The 18,922-nt window shown below is 42.0% G+C and overlaps 1 protein-coding gene across 1 annotated transcript; it reads left to right on the top strand.

Moving 5' to 3' along the window:
- Positions 1 to 10,768: 10,768 nt before the first annotated feature.
- Positions 10,769 to 18,623, top strand: LOC145437569 (transmembrane protein 26-like). The gene is made up of 4 exons (XM_080314837.1): positions 10,769 to 15,518; positions 16,536 to 16,635; positions 16,893 to 17,060; positions 17,932 to 18,623. Exons 1-4 carry the CDS (start codon positions 15,286 to 15,288, stop codon positions 18,487 to 18,489), a joined length of 1,059 nt encoding a protein of 352 aa, XP_080170963.1. The 5' UTR covers positions 10,769 to 15,285; the 3' UTR covers positions 18,490 to 18,623.
- The last annotated feature ends 299 nt before the right edge of the window (positions 18,624 to 18,922 follow it).

Raw genomic sequence — 18,922 nt, 5'->3', positions numbered from 1 at the left:
GACAATCGATCCAAAGATAATGAATTAATTCGGGATATCCACTTAGAAACCATCAATTTATCGGAAATGGGGTCAACAGTCACGTTTGTCTGGATACCCGCACACAAAGGACTTGCATATAATGAAACTGCCGACAAACTGGCAAAGAAGGCATCCATGGAATCCGTAGATTATCCAAACATGGTTCCCCTCACGGTTAAAGAATGCCAGGCCATCGTAGCAGAATATTACAGGGACTTGCGGCGTAATGCCACCAAGCAAATGAGCGAACTCGGCAATCACGAGATGGAGTCACTCCAAGCGACTTTTCATAAGCAAACTCGTTGGAGCCGAAGAGAGAACTCGATCTTGACCCGATTGTACACCGGTCATTGCAGGCTAAACAAACACTTGCACAAACTCAGCTTACACGAAAGTGGACTTTGTGCGGAATGCAGTGTACCGGAAACGGTGGACCATTTTGTGCTGTTCCGAAATAAATACTCCGCAGAACGGACCCATCTGATCAAAGCCGCTCAAAAGTATCGAACTCCGTACACAGTATTTTCTCTCATAGTAAATCAGAGAACGATTCAACCGTTAGACTTTGTGATATTGACCGGAAGAGACATAAGACAAATATTGACCGGAAGAGACCTATGACATGGGATTTCAGGAATAAGCAGTAAATACGGTTCTGGTGCACAAAGCCTTAGCAGCTAAGCACCATTCAACTCAACCCACACACCGCTTACGCCAACGGTTGCCAGCTCAAAACGTGTCGAGGTGCACTTTCAAATTTCGTGGAGGCCGCGGGCCGCATGAATTCAATATCGAGATAAAATAGGCCACATATAGTTGAACAACCACGCTATCTCGTCACCTACTAAACCCTAATGAATTGATATCTTGGTAAATTTGGGGTACCAGGCTTATCGAACGCCTTGAAATCTTAATTAAGAATTGCACCGTGTGTTGATTGATCAGAGTGAAGCAGACATGGTGGTGCCTGTATGACAATGCTGTTCTCAAATCCACATTGTCCTCTTCATTATTGGCGAGAAATGGCTTTGAAATTACATTGCTGTCCTTAAAATACATTCATTAAATACGATTTATTCCTTGTATATGTGGATAAACGGGCGAATAATGTATCGATTCAGCAGATCCGGCCCGCCAAGTTCTTATTTTTTCTATATCCGGCCCGCCGACTGGAGAAGTTGCCCGCCCCTGTCATAAATGATACTTTGGTATTTTTTCGACCATACCGATTTCATTCCACTTGGTGACACTGTTGTGGAATAATCATGACTTCGGAAATGTGTTACGTCCAGCAGCCTTCGTAGCTTCGTACCATTGTTTCGTATGCTACGATACCGCCAATCAAGGCTTCAAGGCTTCAGCAGTGAAAATTAGTATCGAAACTATAATTCTCGTTGATAAATTAACTTTCAGTGGCGAGAAGCGTATAATTTCAGTACTCGAAAAATGGTATTTTATTACTCGACTCGAATCATTAAAATTAATGCTCGATTCAGATTCGAGTACTCGAATTATTGTGCCCAGCCCTACTTATTTTTGTCCTTATATTCGACAAGTTAGTCGTTAGACGAGGTCCGTGATTGATAGCCTCTGGATTGAAGTTTTCCGAATACTCCTGCGATTCTGTGTTATTAAAAAACTTTCAGCGTCCGCGTATCATCCAATGCGATTTCAAATACAATATTTGATCTGTTGCTGCTATAAGCTTACCGTCTCTTTCATGAAGAAACCCCAAATTTGATAAATTTATGAAATTGGGAAAAATGCACACTGCACAGTGCACAGCAAAAAATCCTGAAATTATAGGGTAATTGTGAGCCGAGCGTTGGATTCAGCAACCCAAACTTAGTCTATAAGAATCATCATAGTTAATGCAGCAATTCCATTCTCTTTTTGTAGATCAGTAGTTTCTAATTTAGTATGACATGACTCATAGATATAGTAATATGACCAAAAACAGTCATTTTGATGGTAATCCAATTTTTTGGTTGTTCTGGTTTTTGGGTCCGTGTCGTTGGCAACCCTACTTATATTGCCCACAGAAAAGTCAAGGTTTACAGCTGCAAATTCGCAATACATTTGAAAACAACAAGCACGTCCTTGCAGATCTAGATACTGCTTTGTCACTATTACTCGATTTAGAACATTCACAATTTCTATCACTAGAATGCAGTCAAAGGCATTGCATTAGTGTCCTGACTTAGACCCAATATCCAATGACCAGGAACGCAGAACGCTGAGTCCAATACTACTTTAATATTAGCGAGACGTACAACTTAACAGCAACTCGGCAAATAAGGAATGACCATACCCACGACAGCGGGTGCAATATAAGGCAGCGTAATAATTACATCAACAATGATTACTAACACCACATTCTCCCCCGCCAAAATAATATTCAATACGAAATACATATAGTTACGAGTGTATAATAGAAACGGATTGGCCATCGCGATCGGGAGCCTTTCGAATTCTTGACGATCTCCGTAGCGTCGGAGTTACAGAGCGAACGGTCTCGTTCCTTTCGGCGACTCCACCATTTGATGGCGAATTCGGTTCTTGATGTTCGCGACGCAGGCTTTCGGGTTCATCGCGAACAGGATCGTCATCTGCGTCAACCAATGCAGTACCGTCACGTTCCGTCATCTCCCTTCTTTCAGCATCGTCATCCTGCACTCTGGAACCATAGTCCAAGTCTGCACCTGTTGGACATGGGGCAAGATCAGAAGTAGATACAGTTCCTTCGTTACCGTTTGGCAGGCGTATTTTGGCATAGGTTTTGTTCGCTTCCAGTATGGTCACTTCGTCGACAAGAGGGTCTCCTTTCCTCCTCACGAATCGTCGCAGAAGCGCCGGTCGTCCAAACGATAACCACTCGGGCAATCTTTCCCCACACATAGAGCGTCTGCTGAAGGAGAAAAACCGCTCGTGCGGCGTCGCGTTAGTCAATGTACACAAAAGGGATCTAACGGAATGCAATGCTTGACTCAAAACATCAGTCCACTTGTTTTCAGGCAAGTTTCGAGAACGCAGGAGTAATTTGACAGTTCTCCATACAGTCTGATTGATGCGTTCGCATTGGCTGTTGCCTTGTGTTTGATACGGCGTCGAGTTACTGAATGCAATGCCTCTTTCAGCCAGGAATTCCTTCATTTCTTTACTGGTGAAACACGATCCACGATCGCTGTGAACAAATTCTGGAAACCCAACTAAACTGAAGAGATCCTCTAGGCATTCAATTACAGCCTCCGACGTTGTCGTTTTACACGGGAAGGCAAACGGGAATCTGCTATGTTCATCAACAACTATAAGAACATGAGGAAACTGACCTTTTACTGGGCCTTTAAAATCCATGGACAACCGTTCCCATGGTTTCGAAGCCTTTACCAATGGAATAGGATTTCGTTTGAAGAACCTTGGCTTCAGTTCTGCACAGACCCTGCGGTTCCTACATATAGCCTTGACTTCCTCAGTGGTGAAAGGAAGGTTTCTATTTCGAACAAAATGACCCAGTCGAGCCATGACAGGATGTCCTAGAGCAGAGGTCTCAAACAGGCGGCCCGCGGGCCGCATGCGGCCCACCAGAGCATTTTGTGCGGCCCCCGACGATATTTTAGATTTTTATCAATTTGACAATATATAAGTGTCACATATATATTTTCAGGTTAAAAATTGAAAATTCCCTTCTTAAATTGATCCGAAAGCCGGAACAAAATTATCAAACTTTACTATCACATCAATTGCAAACGCTACCATGCAGTAGAAGATTCACTATTTCACCACACTTCCAATTCATGATGACAAAACCTGGCCCTTAGACGATTCGTGACCGACATTTGTGAGTTGGACTTGGACGCGACCTTTCTTAGAATTACTCAGACTCGGGCTAACTCGATGGCAAAATGAAAATGACTCGAGTTGACTCGGAATGCCGTGAATTTGTTAGAACCATGGACGCAACAAACTAATCGCGTATCAGGAGAATAGTAACAGATCAGAAGGTCGCAGCTTGGTATTTCGCTAACTAAGCAAGTAGTTATCGCAAACATTGGCAATCTGGTAGTTACACCTTTGATCGCTAAACCATGTTATTAAGGCCACTTAAAGGTATCGAGTACTGTAGTGGTACGCTCCAACGATGTAACAACAATGGGCCGTTCGGCGTTCCGACATTTCAATCACTAGGACACATTCATTAAAATATTTGTATTACATTTATATTTTTTTCTGCTCCTATTATTGAAGATATTTGGCCATGAGATTATTATCCTACTTATCGGCAGTATACCCGGATCCTGGATTGGAATTACAACGCTCAACTTAAAAATGTTTTGATATCGGATCAGTCTCTATTATCAATCTGTTAAATTCAAAATATTCATAGTAGCTGAAAAATTATAACCCGATAGCTTTTATGATGGCATCATACATTTGTCCGCCCATATGGTTTCTATATCATATAATTAATATATATCAAGTACAACAACAATTCCATCCAAATAGTTATAAATGTGATGATTCTTTTCGTGCCAGGCCTAAATTGATACCAGAGTAAATCACATTTTGACGATGTGTGTGTGTTTACTGTCAGTCTGCTGGATCGGCTCACTTTCAATAGGACCATTCCCGCCAAATAAGGCCTACTTGGATAGACATAGAATACCCCTATAAATGGTGCGGCCCGCGGCGTCGTCAAAACTAGAAAACTGGCCCGCGAGCACATTTGAGTTTGAGACCTCTGACCTAGAACGTCATGAATTTCTTGGAGTTGCATAGTCGTTGGAATGCTCACTGCGACATGTCTAGACAATGCATCAGGAACAATGTTCAGCCTACCTGGTCTGTGACATATGTCGTAATACATCTGTCCAAGTTCCAACCGCCACGCTGTAAGTTTCGCGTTCTTGATCTTCCCTCGGTTTCTCTTGTCAAAAATGAATGATACGGACTTTTGATCAGTAGTTAATGTGAAGTGACGACCCTTCAAGAAGTGTTCCCATTTCCGGATCGCTTCGATAATAGCTAGAGCTTCTTTTTCGATTGCAGGGTAGTTCCGCTCGTGTTTGCTTAGTGTTCTCGCCATGAATGCAACAGGGCGGCCACCCTGAGCCAAAACGCCAGCTATGCCCACATCGGATGCATCGGTTTCAACCTGAAACGGCAAATCATCGCGGATTGCACAAAGACTAGCTTTAGCGAGATCATCCTTCAATCTTATGAATGCCTTGATAGCCTCTGAATCCAGAGGCAGCTCACTCACGTTTAAGGGCCGGATACGAGTGGAGAAATCAGGTATCCAGCGAGCATAGTAAGCAAACAAACCTTTGATTCTTGCGAACTCTTTTGGTGTTGTCGGTTCCTTCATCTCGATCAAAGGTTTCATTCGCTCTCGATCAGGACTTACTTTTCCATGAGAGATCTCGTAACCAAGGATATTCAAACTAGTTTGAGCAAACTTACTTTTCTCTTCGTTGATATGCAGTCCTACCTCGGCTGCGGCATCTAGCAATTTTCGTAAGTTCTCATCGTGTTCGTCTCTCGTCGCCCCAGTAACTGTCAAGTCATCCAGATATGCGTAGACTTTCTTCAAGTTACTATTCTCGATGAATTTATCCATCACCCGCTGAAACGCTGCCACGCCATTGGTTACTCCAAAAGGAACGCGCCGGAACTGGTAGAGTTTCCCGTTGGCTTCAAATGCAGTGTAAATCTTTTCGTCATCACGAATTTTCAGCTGGTGGTATGCCTCTTTCAGATCGATGCTGCTATACCACTTGTCTAGGGCAACTTCGTTAACGAGATCTTCGATACGAGGTAACGGATACGCATCAGGACACGTGAAACGATTTACCGTTGTAGAGTAGTCCACAGCCAACCTCTTTTTACGATTACTCTTTACTACAACAAGTTGGGCTCTCCAAGGTGAACGGCTATGTTCAATTGTACCCGATTCGAGCATCCTCTTGATCTCCGCGTCAATAAACGACTTGTCATCCTCGCTGTAGTTTCGCGAGCGCGTCGCAATAGGGTGACAATCCGCAGTCATGAATTCAAATAATCTCGGTTCTTCCAGACCGTTGGCAGCTGCAACAGAGACAGTAGGAGCGGTGGTGGGAACAGATTTCCCCCGATTATCATCACCAAGACAATCTTCGTCGGCGTCTGCCAATTCCTTGATATTCAGAGGTGGAAGATCCCCTCCCATCGGAAATATTATAGAGCGATGTTTCTCCATGAATGTATGTCCGATGATAACATCAGCATAAAGGTCATTCATAACAGCAAACTTGATGCTTCGGTAGCGCCGACCGCAACAAGTGAAATCTGTCCACACGAAACCCAAGATTTCTGCAGATGTGTTCTTTACCGCAAGATCAGCCGACGATGATCCGCCTCTCCACTTCAGCCCCAACTTCCGCGCTCGCCGCGCGTCAATGAAGTTAATAGCAGCTCCGGTGTCGAACAGGGATTTCAACTTTCTCCTCCTCAAATAGATGGGCACGACAGCCTTACCTAGGCATGTCGGGGCGCCCGCTAGAACAGCGCGACGCTGCAAATCGGCAAAGGCATGGACAGCTGCCGACATAGGCGACTCCGTCTGCGGCTTTGACTCGCACACTTTTGCGTAATGTCCTTTACGCCCGCAGTTATGACAACGAGCCTTGTACGACTGTCCTGACTTAGACCCAATATCCAATGACCAGGAACGCAGAACGCTGAGTCCAATACTACTTTAATATTAGCGAGACGTACAACTTAACAGCAACTCGGCAAATAAGGAATGACCATACCCACGACAGCGGGTGCAATATAAGGCAGCGTAATAATTACATCAACAATGATTACTAACACCACAATTAGCAACTGTCTTCCTGGTTATGTTCGAAAAGTGGATGACTCCCAAGCGGAAATTGCCAGCTAGCGAGCACTCTTTACTTCTGATTGCTATTGTCGCATCTGAGGCAGACATAACGGACATTCTGGAGTTAGCGAAGGAAAAACAAACATGCGCGTCAAACAAAGCATCAGTGACGACACAACAAGCACCTGTTGCAAGCACAACGGACATTGTGGAGGGAAGAAAAGTGAGCACAACTTTAGCAAATGTACAGTACAGTATTAACAACTTCAGACATAGACCTACAGAAGTTCCATTCACATGACTAGCATGAAAGACTGTTAAATGATAAACCAGTGTATTCATATTCCATTCATCTGCTAAATAAAGCGTCATGACTCTCCACCTTTATTCAAAGTAATCAAATTTTGCAAGTGGTGCCCCACACTCGGTTACATCCGCAGTGCATCTGCAGAACTTCATTGTTTCTCGACTTACGATACCTGGGTAACTGTAACTCAATCGTTTTCCAGGGGCTGCTGAAGGCATATTCTACTCATTCCAGGTAGGCTTATATTGTGGTAACATTATCTTTCCTCGTCGATATCCTTGAATTACAATTCATCAGGAAAACTTGACTACTCCCGTGTAAGACCTATATTGTAAATGATAAGAAATTCCACTGTCGTATTCTGTGAGCTTTATTCCACGCACAGGCGCTCCGTTCGCGAAACAAGTGATATGCTTTGTCCAGTGTCCACCAAGTGTCCATTCGACGTAGTCAGTACTAGACAAGACACTTGGTGAGCATAGCAGTAATGACAATAATATCATATTAACAAGTAATAAATACAAATGTACAGCTAATGGGTGGGCTGTCACACTCCTGTTTATTTACTAGATGTATATTGAATTTCAGCATAGTCCATTTGTCATCGTAATTTTGACTGCCTATTCATTGAGTTTGCTGCAATTGTGTCTTTCCACTACTCTTGTCAAAACGTTGCCTGCAACCGACTTCAACGACGACAATCGGAACAATCGGGCTAAAAAGAAACGCAGCATACCAAAAGAAAACAAAGGGAGCAACAAATCATATTCTAGTATCCGCTGTAATCGATTTTGCTTCTACAACGAAATATGGGCGCTTGTAGTCTGTCTGCTATGCCAGGATATAATATTTTAGTCCTTCATTTGTATGCCATTGAAAGCGATTTAAATCGGGAGACCTCAACCTTTTTATTTCGCGATTAAAAACTTAGTTATCATACCAGTGGCCTTGAATAGAATGCGAATCATTTTCAAAGAAGAATACAGGCCTTGGACGGAACAATGCAACGCACTACGAAACCATGAGCGTGCGGGTCAAAGATACTTGGCATCTGACAACATTGGGTTTAATCCATGAATTGGAATCACCTTGACAATCTCTAGTTGCTGAATCGCTAATGATGTGGTAAATCTGCGGTGTATATCTCTACATAGATCCTAATATGCTAACGAATTGATCCTTTGCATGAAAGAATTTGGAGCATAATCTGTCTCCCGAGATATAGTGATTGTTTTATGAACGTACCCATTATTTTTAACATGTGAAAATTGCCCAAGTTATAATCGGAGGGCGGTACTAAAACCTACTCAGTCCTATATTAAATTTTTCTTATAGGTAATACTGATAGAAGTTTGAGACTGTGATATTTCAATCAATCGCCGCGGGCTCGCTTGCATACATCCTGCAAGTATTTTACCTTTTCAACTTTCTGTTCAAATTACACAGCATAATCCGTAGTCATTTATGATTTTATTGTACTGTTTTTGTCTTAAATCGGACAAGTTGGAATGTGAGTATCACACAATTAGCGTGGAACAATGAGAGCACATGCAGGAATGCAGGAGTATGTTCAAGACAGAAGCCCAATCTGAAATCACGTTTAGCTGGCTTAGGTGAAGTCGTCCCAGAGTCCGGTCATGTGTGAATGACGTCATGAGGCGATTTAGGTGTCTGGAAGTTATTTTTATTTGTACCATTGATGTGTTTGGACGATGAAGATATATAAAGCAGACGAATCGCAAGGTTATCGTGTCAGCCAGATCCAGGCCGATATGTGCTGCCCATGCCTCAAGGTAATACCACAGATTTGAATGCATTTCAGACCCGCAGTACCACTGAAATAAATTTTCTCAATCAATGGGGCACTGCACTCAAAAAATGATTTGGTCTCAAATTGAAGGGCAAAACGAACAAAAATTTTGGACCGCAGCCGCTTTTTTTCAGAACGCCACCGTAATGGAGCTGCAATGCATTGAAATTTTCACAAACACATCATGCTCCAGCAGTCACGCAGAGATCGAACTTAATATAGTTGTCATTGTCAGCCGATGTTATGAAGGAAATATGTCGTACACGACTGAAATAGAATACACTATAGGCCGGATTTTGACAATAATCTCCTGACTGAATATCTTTCGTTGAACGGGGTATCTAAACCACTTTGACGTATGTACGACATATTTCCTTCATAACATCGGCTGACCACTATTTAAAGTTCGATCTCGGCGTGACTGCTGGACCATGATGTGTTTGTGGAAATTTCAATACATTGCAGCTTCATTACAGTGGCGTTCTGAAGATAACGGCTGCGGCCAAATTTTTTTTTTCCTTTTGCCCTTCGATTTGAGACCACAGCATTTTTATAGTGCAGTGCCCCTCTAAGATAATGCCCGATAACTGGGTGGATACCGCGCCAAGTAGCTTACTAAACATGTATGCTCCAACCTTTTTAGGGCTACCCTTGATCTTTCAATGAGATTTCTCGTACCCCCTGTCCGTTTTCAACACAACTTCTGATGTTACCTATATTTAAGTCCAAAAGACTATCGACATGAAATCGCGCTCGCGCATACCACGGAGACGATTTTGGGGTTAAATACATCTGGACAGATAATGGCCTATACCATTCTTGTTGCTTAGCAAAACAATTTTGTGCTCCATAAGGCCTAATTCCACAATGCAACTAGCATCCTCTAAATTGGTACTTCGTACCACCAAGGGGTCCGCGGATCCCTGGATAAGTACCCATGCCTTATATAGTAACAAGGACCATGAGCCCGTTTCCGACTAAAGGTTTGTTCTCATGCGTTATATCATCTGTGTACTTTATATCAAAGGTAATGCATTACGTCACGGCCATTTCAGCTATTTTCCCAATCCAAAATATTCAGGGCTATAGGCCGATCAACGTGTATATTCCACATAATTTATATTTGACTATATTGCCACGTAGGCTACTTCCACATCTTACCTTATAGAATATTGCTTATTGTACATGGAACTCGAAAAGATTGGCAACCTTTAATTGGTTTACTTACACTCACATGGATTTATGGGGGAACGTCGGGGGAGGGGACAAAGCAATTTTCACAATTAAGTAGTATTACGATTCCACTACGCTATCCGAAACGCCACGATCCAACAATCACAAAAGAGAGCTTATAAAACAATGGGAGTGTTCTATTCAAAAAACGTGTGGGATGCTATCATCATAGTGATAGGACACTATGCTATAATGATAATGACACCATCACTACTCAGGCATGTAGCATCGACTTTCGTAGTGTGGCTATGATTGTGGGCAATCGGCTAGGTTGGTGCTGGCGTCCACACCAGTGTTTATTCAGAATACATGGCGAACATGACGAGTCCCTTATGATAGTGAACTTTGATTTGTGCCTCAACAACGTAACGCATCTTCAATTGTGACATAATAGTTGACACCGATGTATGGCTCTTTGAGAATTACAATTAAAATCTTAGGGTCAGTATGACTCTTTTGTCGATAAAGGTCCCCGACCTCTGGTATATAATATTACGATTCCATTGTCAAATCAACCATATACATACACTGTAGCAATGTTACAATACAATAATGGGGACGGGCTTACTGACCGTCGTCGAGTACGGAGGTCGTTAGCGAGTAACTAGTAGCAGCAGTCTTGTCTTGGTTGCCGTGGTTGAACTGTTTCGTGTCGAAGTGTAGTGTTGAATCGGAACAGTCGTTTTCAACCGGTGGCCTGCATGATCTTTGTGAGGTTGGCCTATTCGGCTATTCGGGAAATTGGTCGGTTTTTGAAGTTTTAGTTATTTTACTCGTCGTATTCTCGCAAAACATGTATTGATAATATAGACTTTTTCATACTTCGAGCTTTTCAGCTGACTCTGGTATTATGAGACGTATGGACGCGAACTTTCCTAAAGTTACTCCGACTTGCACTGACTCGGTGGGAAAATGCAAATGACTGAAGCTGACTTGAGCCAGACGTTAAAATCAGAGATGGGCTTGTGACTTGGAACTCCGTGACTAGGTCGCAAGTCGCAACTTTGGTTGTAGCAAACTACTCACGTGTTATTGGAAATATAGTAATAAATCAGAGGGCCGTAGCTTGGTATTTCGCTATCTTAGCAAGTTGTTATGGCAACTATTGTCATTCTGCGGACTCGTAGATTAGAGGTATTTACATCTTGGGCCCCTTTATCCATGTTGGTGACGAGTAACGTATGCTCCACCGCTTTAATACCAAATGCAATGCTCGGCGATTGGACATTTACTATGACACAAGGATTTTTATATTCGTATTGTTATTTATCTGTTGCAATTTTCGAAGGTAAATGTAAGGCTGATTTAAATCGACTTGAGCAATGACACGACCAATAGCCTACTTATCAGGAGCATGCCCCAAACCAGGATTAGGCTACACTGCTCAAATGCTGTGATATCAGATCGATCTTATAGTTAGATTCTACAATATTCTAGCTTAGTTACGGCACGTCACATGTCCGCTGGCTGCAATATTATAGCGCGGTAAATTTAATTATGACATTGTTATTATTATTATTACACACAACAACAGTGGCGCTTATCGCCTGTGTATAGGCCTTGTGCGCCACGACAACGCATTTTAGTACAGTTCAGTATCTGCGCTTTCGGTCTTTGGACTTTTTCATGCTCGCGCACTCCCAAACTTTCATTCTTTCTTGAATCTTCGGGTCTCTGCTCCCGACTTTGGAGCTCGGCTCACTCTTATTCTGGTCTTTTTATCATTGCGCTGCATTTTCAGCGGGATCGGCAATGAGGAGCCCAGATAAACCTCCAACACATAGAAACAAAGTATAGAGCCGAGACTCGAACCAGGAACCATTGGTGTCGTGACGGTGTCGCTTAGAACACTGCACCACTCGCTTCCCCTTAATGATGACATGATTCATTGTCCTCACACGGTATCTATATCGCATAATTTTGACGAATTATGTTTATTCTTTACCAAGTACAACAATTTAATTCAAATATTTACAAGCTCACTTACTAAACGGACACCCAATGTAGATGATGAGTAGCGGTAGAAGGCGTACAGGCTGGGGGGACTGGGGTCGAAGTCCCCCAGAAGTTCGGTTTATCACCCTCGTGTGGAGCCCAAGACTAACGTTTTGGGGTACTGATGAAGTGCTGTTGTGGTCCTAGGTTCAGCAATATTATATCGCGATTCGGGTGGCCGAGAAGTTGTTAAGTCATATGTGATAAAGAAGCGCGACCACAGGTATCTGAATTTTATATTCGTGTAACAATAATATTGTCATATAACCTGCATATACCAGTTTCTAACTGGCGTTTGCACATCTCTGAATAACCTACTTGACGTCATCATCACGTCACCGGACACTGCAGTCTGCAGTTAGATGCCACGCAGAAGTGACGCAACACCTCGTCAGAAACGATCATAACATATCATTTCTACGTGTTGTCGTGACGGAACGACTCGCTCAACCTAATAAATACAAGATGGTATTTCAGGAAAGCAAATTGGATGGAATTTTCAAGTCATGTCGACGCAAGAAAATGCACCGGAATGTCAGATGACCTCGAAGAGCTGTTCGGCAAAAAAGCTGCATGTCTTAAGATTGAAAGACCGATCAGTATGGTCAACGTCTTGTATTTCAAAGAACTGCGCGTAGAATGCCGAAATTAGTGGTGTTGTCTGCGAAACGTAAACGAGGAAACTTTCTGCGAGTCAGTACATAAATTGACAGGATTTCTAAGATATTTCTAAGATATGGAAAGTGATTGCCTTGATGTCTGGGGCAGTGTCCAATCGATCAATACCATCCATCAAGTATACCACAACACCACGTTGGGCGATGATAATTCGAAAGTCCGAAGCATTCTTCACCATGTTCGCCAGAAGTAACTCGAATCATACCGCTAATTTCATACTGAGGAAGTCTGATTTTGAGAAAGAGAATAAATTAACTATCCACATGAAAGTGCGACGACGGGACAGCTACCACAGTGTCGGGAACACTATGTATTTGTTTAAATTCTCAAGCCTGGCAAACATAGCGTCCGGTGGAATCGTACCGACCAATATCACCTACCAGTCATCTTTGCAAGATTCTAGAGGTGATGGTAACAATAAGACTGCCTTATTTTCTAGAATCGAATAAGCTTTTGTACGTGTCACAGTCGCGGTTCTGAGAAGGCAGGAGTACTTGCGATTCAATACGATATATATAAGTCCATCAACAATCAGCGTTCAACGCTGGTCGCATTTCTAGATATTGAAGGAGCCTGTGATATGGCGTGACGCTCCCCGACTTGTCGGTCAAACTATCTAACTTGGGCATCAAAGGCCCCATGTTGGGGTGGCTTAAGAGTTTTCGAAGCGAGCGAACTTATCAAGTGGGCATTAGTAACACTCTCTCTAATGAGGGAACGCCTAGAAAATGGCATAACTCAGGGCAGAGTACTTGGTCCTTCACTGTTTTCCATAATGAAAAAGGATATTCCCTCCCCTCCATTATACACGGTAGCCTGTGCGTCTACACCGATGATTGTGCAATATGGGAGGGCTGTCCAGTGTCCATCCGTACCTCGAAATATAACATCCATTCAAATGTATTTAGATTCATTTCAGGAGTGATCTAACAAGTGAGGTTTCCATATTTCCAAAATGAAACCTGGAACTGACTTTCACTGCCATCATCATTATTATTTGTATTCGTATTGTAAAAAGTAGTAGAGTGCCTCTTTATCTCCCATACGGATTATCATGTCATCCGTTGCACGCCGGTAGTACATTGAATGCTCTCGTATTCGACATTTCACGCGGGTGACGTCATATTTTGTGATACGATTGTTGATATACGATGTTCTTTTGAATTCTCTACAATTTACCGACGATTAACCCTGACAAGTGTCAGTCGAAAATATTCGGGTTCATTTCAATATAAATATACAAAACATCAAGAACGAAATATACTACATGTAGGTAGTTAGCGAATGATGCTTATTAAACCTATCAATAATATTGACATCGTTGTCTGATGTAAAAAATCTATCAGTCGTACGGGGTCAATCTTGACATCATATGTTATTGTACCATGAAAACCAAATCCGTGCTATTAGGGTGTTGGCTACTGCGGTATAACTTGTTAATGGGATAATATCGGTAGCAAGTATAGAAACGCGTTTTTTCTCTGCTCAATATCAACGTAGTAATACTCAGACGCCGAATACATTGTCCGGCCTGACCTAGACCGTTAAGGCGTAAGCTTATATTCCCTTGGAAGTCCTCTCGAAATTGTTGGCAAATCGACGGAAGATATTGATTTTATGGGATTATCATATCATTTCATTGCCCCAATCGTTACACTTGGTGACGTTTAAAACGTTAGTATGTACTTCAGCATTGTGGCATTAAGCGGCCCGAATCGTCGCTAGGTGTCGTGCACATGTAGGTTATCACTTCACTGAAATGTAGGTTTGGAATTAGCAATATGACGTCACGCGACGTCACGAGGTTCACGTTCGCGTTCGCACAGGACCTTTTTAAAAGGTTCGCGTTCACACGAACCTGAACCGTTCAGAGGTTCACACCATCCCTAATACGATGTGTAGCTTATCTCTACTAAAGATTTAGCACTTGCCCAAAGTAGCCCATATCATGTGCTGATGGTACGAATGCATTGTATGAGCCTAATAAAATAATTTCTTGTATTAGATATTTTCAACTACAATGACTGATTTTCCTGGGATAAGAGCCACATCACAATAGGCGTATGCTTCCACATGATCTGGTCGTAGTCTACTAACTGGGCTTGGACTAAAAATGAGACTAATGTCATAGAGATGCCACGTACAGCTATATCACATATTTTTCATTTTGTGTTTCCGCGTTGACCGTTCTTGGGTACAGATATATGTATATGGTTACAGGTGTAGGAATTGCTATGCAGGAGCATAGCATTGCAGCTAAGACAAGAATAATCTAAAAAATCAGAAAAATTTCAAGTTGCAAGCGAAAAAATATTTTCATGACCTTTCTGCAGGGTGACTTATATCATCGATCGGCATATACATAGCTCACCTACAATAATGCATTGCCCATCACTTACGAGAGCATGCTGCACAGTATTCCGACATATATCAACCGCCATATTTGTACGGCTTTTATACATCGCCTATGCAATTTTCGTCTTCATCTTCAAGGCTATTGTCCGGAGCGGGGGAGCGAAATGGTTTGACTGGTTTATGTTATTCATCTCAACTTTCATCGTGATTGAGATGCTCTACACTGCTATCCGGAGAAAGGGAAAAGAATGGAAGTGGTATGTTAAGCGCGATGTTTCATCGGTTTGTATAGAAACATATTTATTACCGCTGGCGTTTAACCAACGAGAATGTACTTTTATTACAAGTTTGTCAAGGAAATACAGAATAATGTACAAATCCTCACATAAAGAGCCCGGTTCAGGTCGCTTTCAAAACTATTTACGGCATTAATAGCCCATCTGGGCAAAAGGCTCTTTTAACATCAAATATTGCGAAGTGTCGTCCCAAAGTGTGGTTGAAGTAGCGAAGAAAGCTACTCAAGTATATTTTATATATAGGGACGCACAAATGGACTCAACGACAATTAGTTCTAATACTTTTAAATGCAACTGAAAACTATTTCAAGTGGAAAAATAATTGGCTGAATTTCACTTAAATACTTGAGTATAAGTAAGTAGTTTTGAAAAGCAGTCATTAATATACGCTTTCGCGGATTGTCAAAGCTGAACACTGAGCTGCGCAGCCTGTGCCGAGAGCTTGGTTAGTGCTGCTACTTACCAGCAGGTATCAATTTCCCACAGATGAAGAATTCGAGCGCATCGTGAGATACAAATGGTAGTTTCGCTGTGAAACCGAGGTTCCCTGCTATTGTTTATCACAGCAACTCGTTACAGTAAAGACACCCGAGAGTCTATCAAAATAGGTGATTTGATTCAAGTCATACAGAACATCCCGAGACGTGAGCAATGAGTACCAAGCTGAGTCAATGCAGAAAGTGACTCAAGTCTAGTGGAGTCATTTTCCGTATTTCGAGTCAAATCGAGTCGCCCGAAATGACTTAACCGAAATCGAAAATGTCATATTTCACTGGTAACCTACCAACATGTATATATTATCTTTGCAATCGATAGGACTATCACGATCCGCGAATTGAGCACCCCTACTAGGAATATACTTAATTATTATCCACGTCGCACGAAAGTAGGCTACAGTTGATTCGAAGAGGCAGGCGGGGAATATGCTGAAGGGGTATCTATAATATGATATGAATATTGATTGTATATTTCTTTCAGGATTAGTGCAAGTACATTCACCTTTCTCCTGGCAATATTACCTTGTGTATGGGAACTGATACTCTGTGACGGTCAATGCCCGCAGGGTAATTTGAAGGAAGTAAAGTAAAATCATAGACAATTTATTTTAGATAATTCGAGACAATTAACGCATGGGATTAAGCCAACATAGATTCTTACCTGGGTATTATAATATACAGAGAAACCTTATATTTCTAGTAGAAAAGTGAACCGGTAAAGCTGCATATACCGCAAATTGGAATAGTGATTTTGTCAACAATAAGCATAGTCTTACAGGTCTAAATACTGCTTGGTGGCTCTTACTCGATATTAAACATTCAAAATCTGTATCACCAGATCGGCATAGAAATTATTGCACTGGGTATGGTCTTCCTGATTATGTTCGGAAAGTGGATGGGTCCCAAGGGAAAATTGACAGCTCAGGAGCATTCTATACTTTTGATTGGAATACTTGCCACCGGGGCTGACATAACTTCCATTCTGGATTTAGCTGCGGGGGATATGGTAAGCATGAATTTAGCCATTGACGTGGGATGGTGAGATGATGCAATTCTCCACAACAATTTCAAAGATTCATGTATATTTTATACGATTCATTCCTATTAAGGATGGTAAAGAGCCATTACTAACTTGGACAACCAAAATGAATAACACCACACTTTTCTATCTTCTAAAATTGGGTATGCTTACATGCGTAGATGAGCTAATTCCGAACACAATGAACTTTATTCGAAGAATATTGAACTCTGGGGTCAAAAGTTACGTCATTTTGAAAATTGACACTTTTCTACTCATTTCCAGTTCTGCACAATTGAGGTTTATTCAAGGTAGTTTTCAAAAAGGAGTAAACACATGTTGGATTACAGTTGCGATTTGGCACTTCGGCTTCTGGGTAGCTCTGATGGGGTATATTCTCAAATGCGGTGTAGGGTTGAAGGTTAAATGGAGGGGAAATTTCATCAATGGTCTGAAATCAGTCAAGCGTAGCATAATCAGCCTTCGGATTGTTCAAAACCCTTTAAAAATATTATATCAAGTAGCAGTCAATGCAGTCTCAATAGTACACTGCATCTTAAAACGATAAACCAGTATACTGATATTTTATACATTTGCTCAATGCATCGCCATATCTGTCATCCACCTGTAATTTGCGCCGCACACCCAGTGACCCAGTTACAGCTGCAATGTACCTTGAAAATCATTGTGTCAAAAATTCTATTACTCGTAGCTCAATCGCTTTCCTGGAGCAATTGAAGGTATATTTTACACACTCTGAGTAGGCCTATCTTGCGGAGGGATTATCATTCCTAAAACTACGGTACATCTGAAAAATTGGTTTTTCGTGTTTCTTTACTAGACGTACACTAAATTTCAGGTCATCGTGGTGTTACTTGTCTATACGTTGGGTTTGCTGCAATTGTGTGTTTCAACTAGCGCAGTCAGAACCCTGCCTGTGACTAATCCCGAGGATAACAATCAAAATCAAGACAAACCATTAAGCATGCCTGGAGCGGATGGGAGCCCAACGCAGGATGTTGAGAATTCGACCACTAGCATTGAGATGCCACGAGGGGGATGCAAGTCAGACTCTAGCATCCGCTGTAACCTATTTTGCTTTTACAACTACATTTGGGCGCTAGTTCTCGGTCTGATGTGTCAAGATATACCATTTCTAGCCGTCCGGCTAACTTTCATCTTCGCCCGTGGAGATCAAAGTTTCTCAACCCTTTATTTCGCGATCAAGAACGTCGTCGTCATAATATTGGTGTTGAACAGAATCCGGACCATTTTCAAGGAAGAGCACAAACCATGGAAGCAGCAATGCGGAGAACTCAGCAACTACGAACGCGTCGGCCGAAGATTTTTAGACTCGCAGAAAATTGGAGTTGAGACTCCAAATATTATGGAAAGCGACGACAGCCCCACTTCCTAAGTTGAGCCAGTGTTGGGATCAAGTCACTATACCTTCGAGTCACGAGTCATTTCGAGCCATTGAATATTTTGACTCGCCTCAAGTCAAGTCACTCGATTTTTGGAGGTGACTCGAGTCAAGTCGAGTCAAGTCAAGTCAAGTCACGAGTCAAGTCACAATTCAAGTCAAGTTGCCTTTTCGAAGTATGAGGCATGACAACGTCATTGTATTTTGCTAGCTGTCTTCAATACAGATTGAGTGGTCATTGATTTTGAACCGATGAACGAATATAAAGTTGAATATACATGCAAGAAGGCGCTGTATCGCTCACATATGCGTAGAACTGCTAAACCTCAGTTTATAGTTACCAGCCAATATAGAGAATAGATACGAATTGATAAGATGCAATATATTACGCATTTACAAATCGATATGATACAATTCGAGCCTGCGC

This window comes from Botryllus schlosseri, chromosome 4 (genome assembly GCF_051294905.1).
Source record: "Botryllus schlosseri isolate E-star chromosome 4, Bs_hap1, whole genome shotgun sequence".
NCBI lineage: Eukaryota > Metazoa > Chordata > Ascidiacea > Stolidobranchia > Styelidae > Botryllus > Botryllus schlosseri.
The sequence above is the reverse complement of the archived record's forward strand: the minus strand, read 5'-3'. Positions and strand labels throughout refer to the sequence as shown.

Coding starts and splice junctions, on each gene's coding strand:
- LOC145437569 (XM_080314837.1), top strand. CDS start 15,286: ATGCATTGCCCATCACTTACGAGAGCATGCTGCACAGTATTCCGACAT. Junction 15,519..16,535: donor AAGGGAAAAGAATGGAAGTG/GTATGTTAAGCG, acceptor TATTTCTTTCAG/GATTAGTGCAAGTACATTCA. Junction 16,636..16,892: donor CGCAGGGTAATTTGAAGGAA/GTAAAGTAAAAT, acceptor CTGTATCACCAG/ATCGGCATAGAAATTATTGC.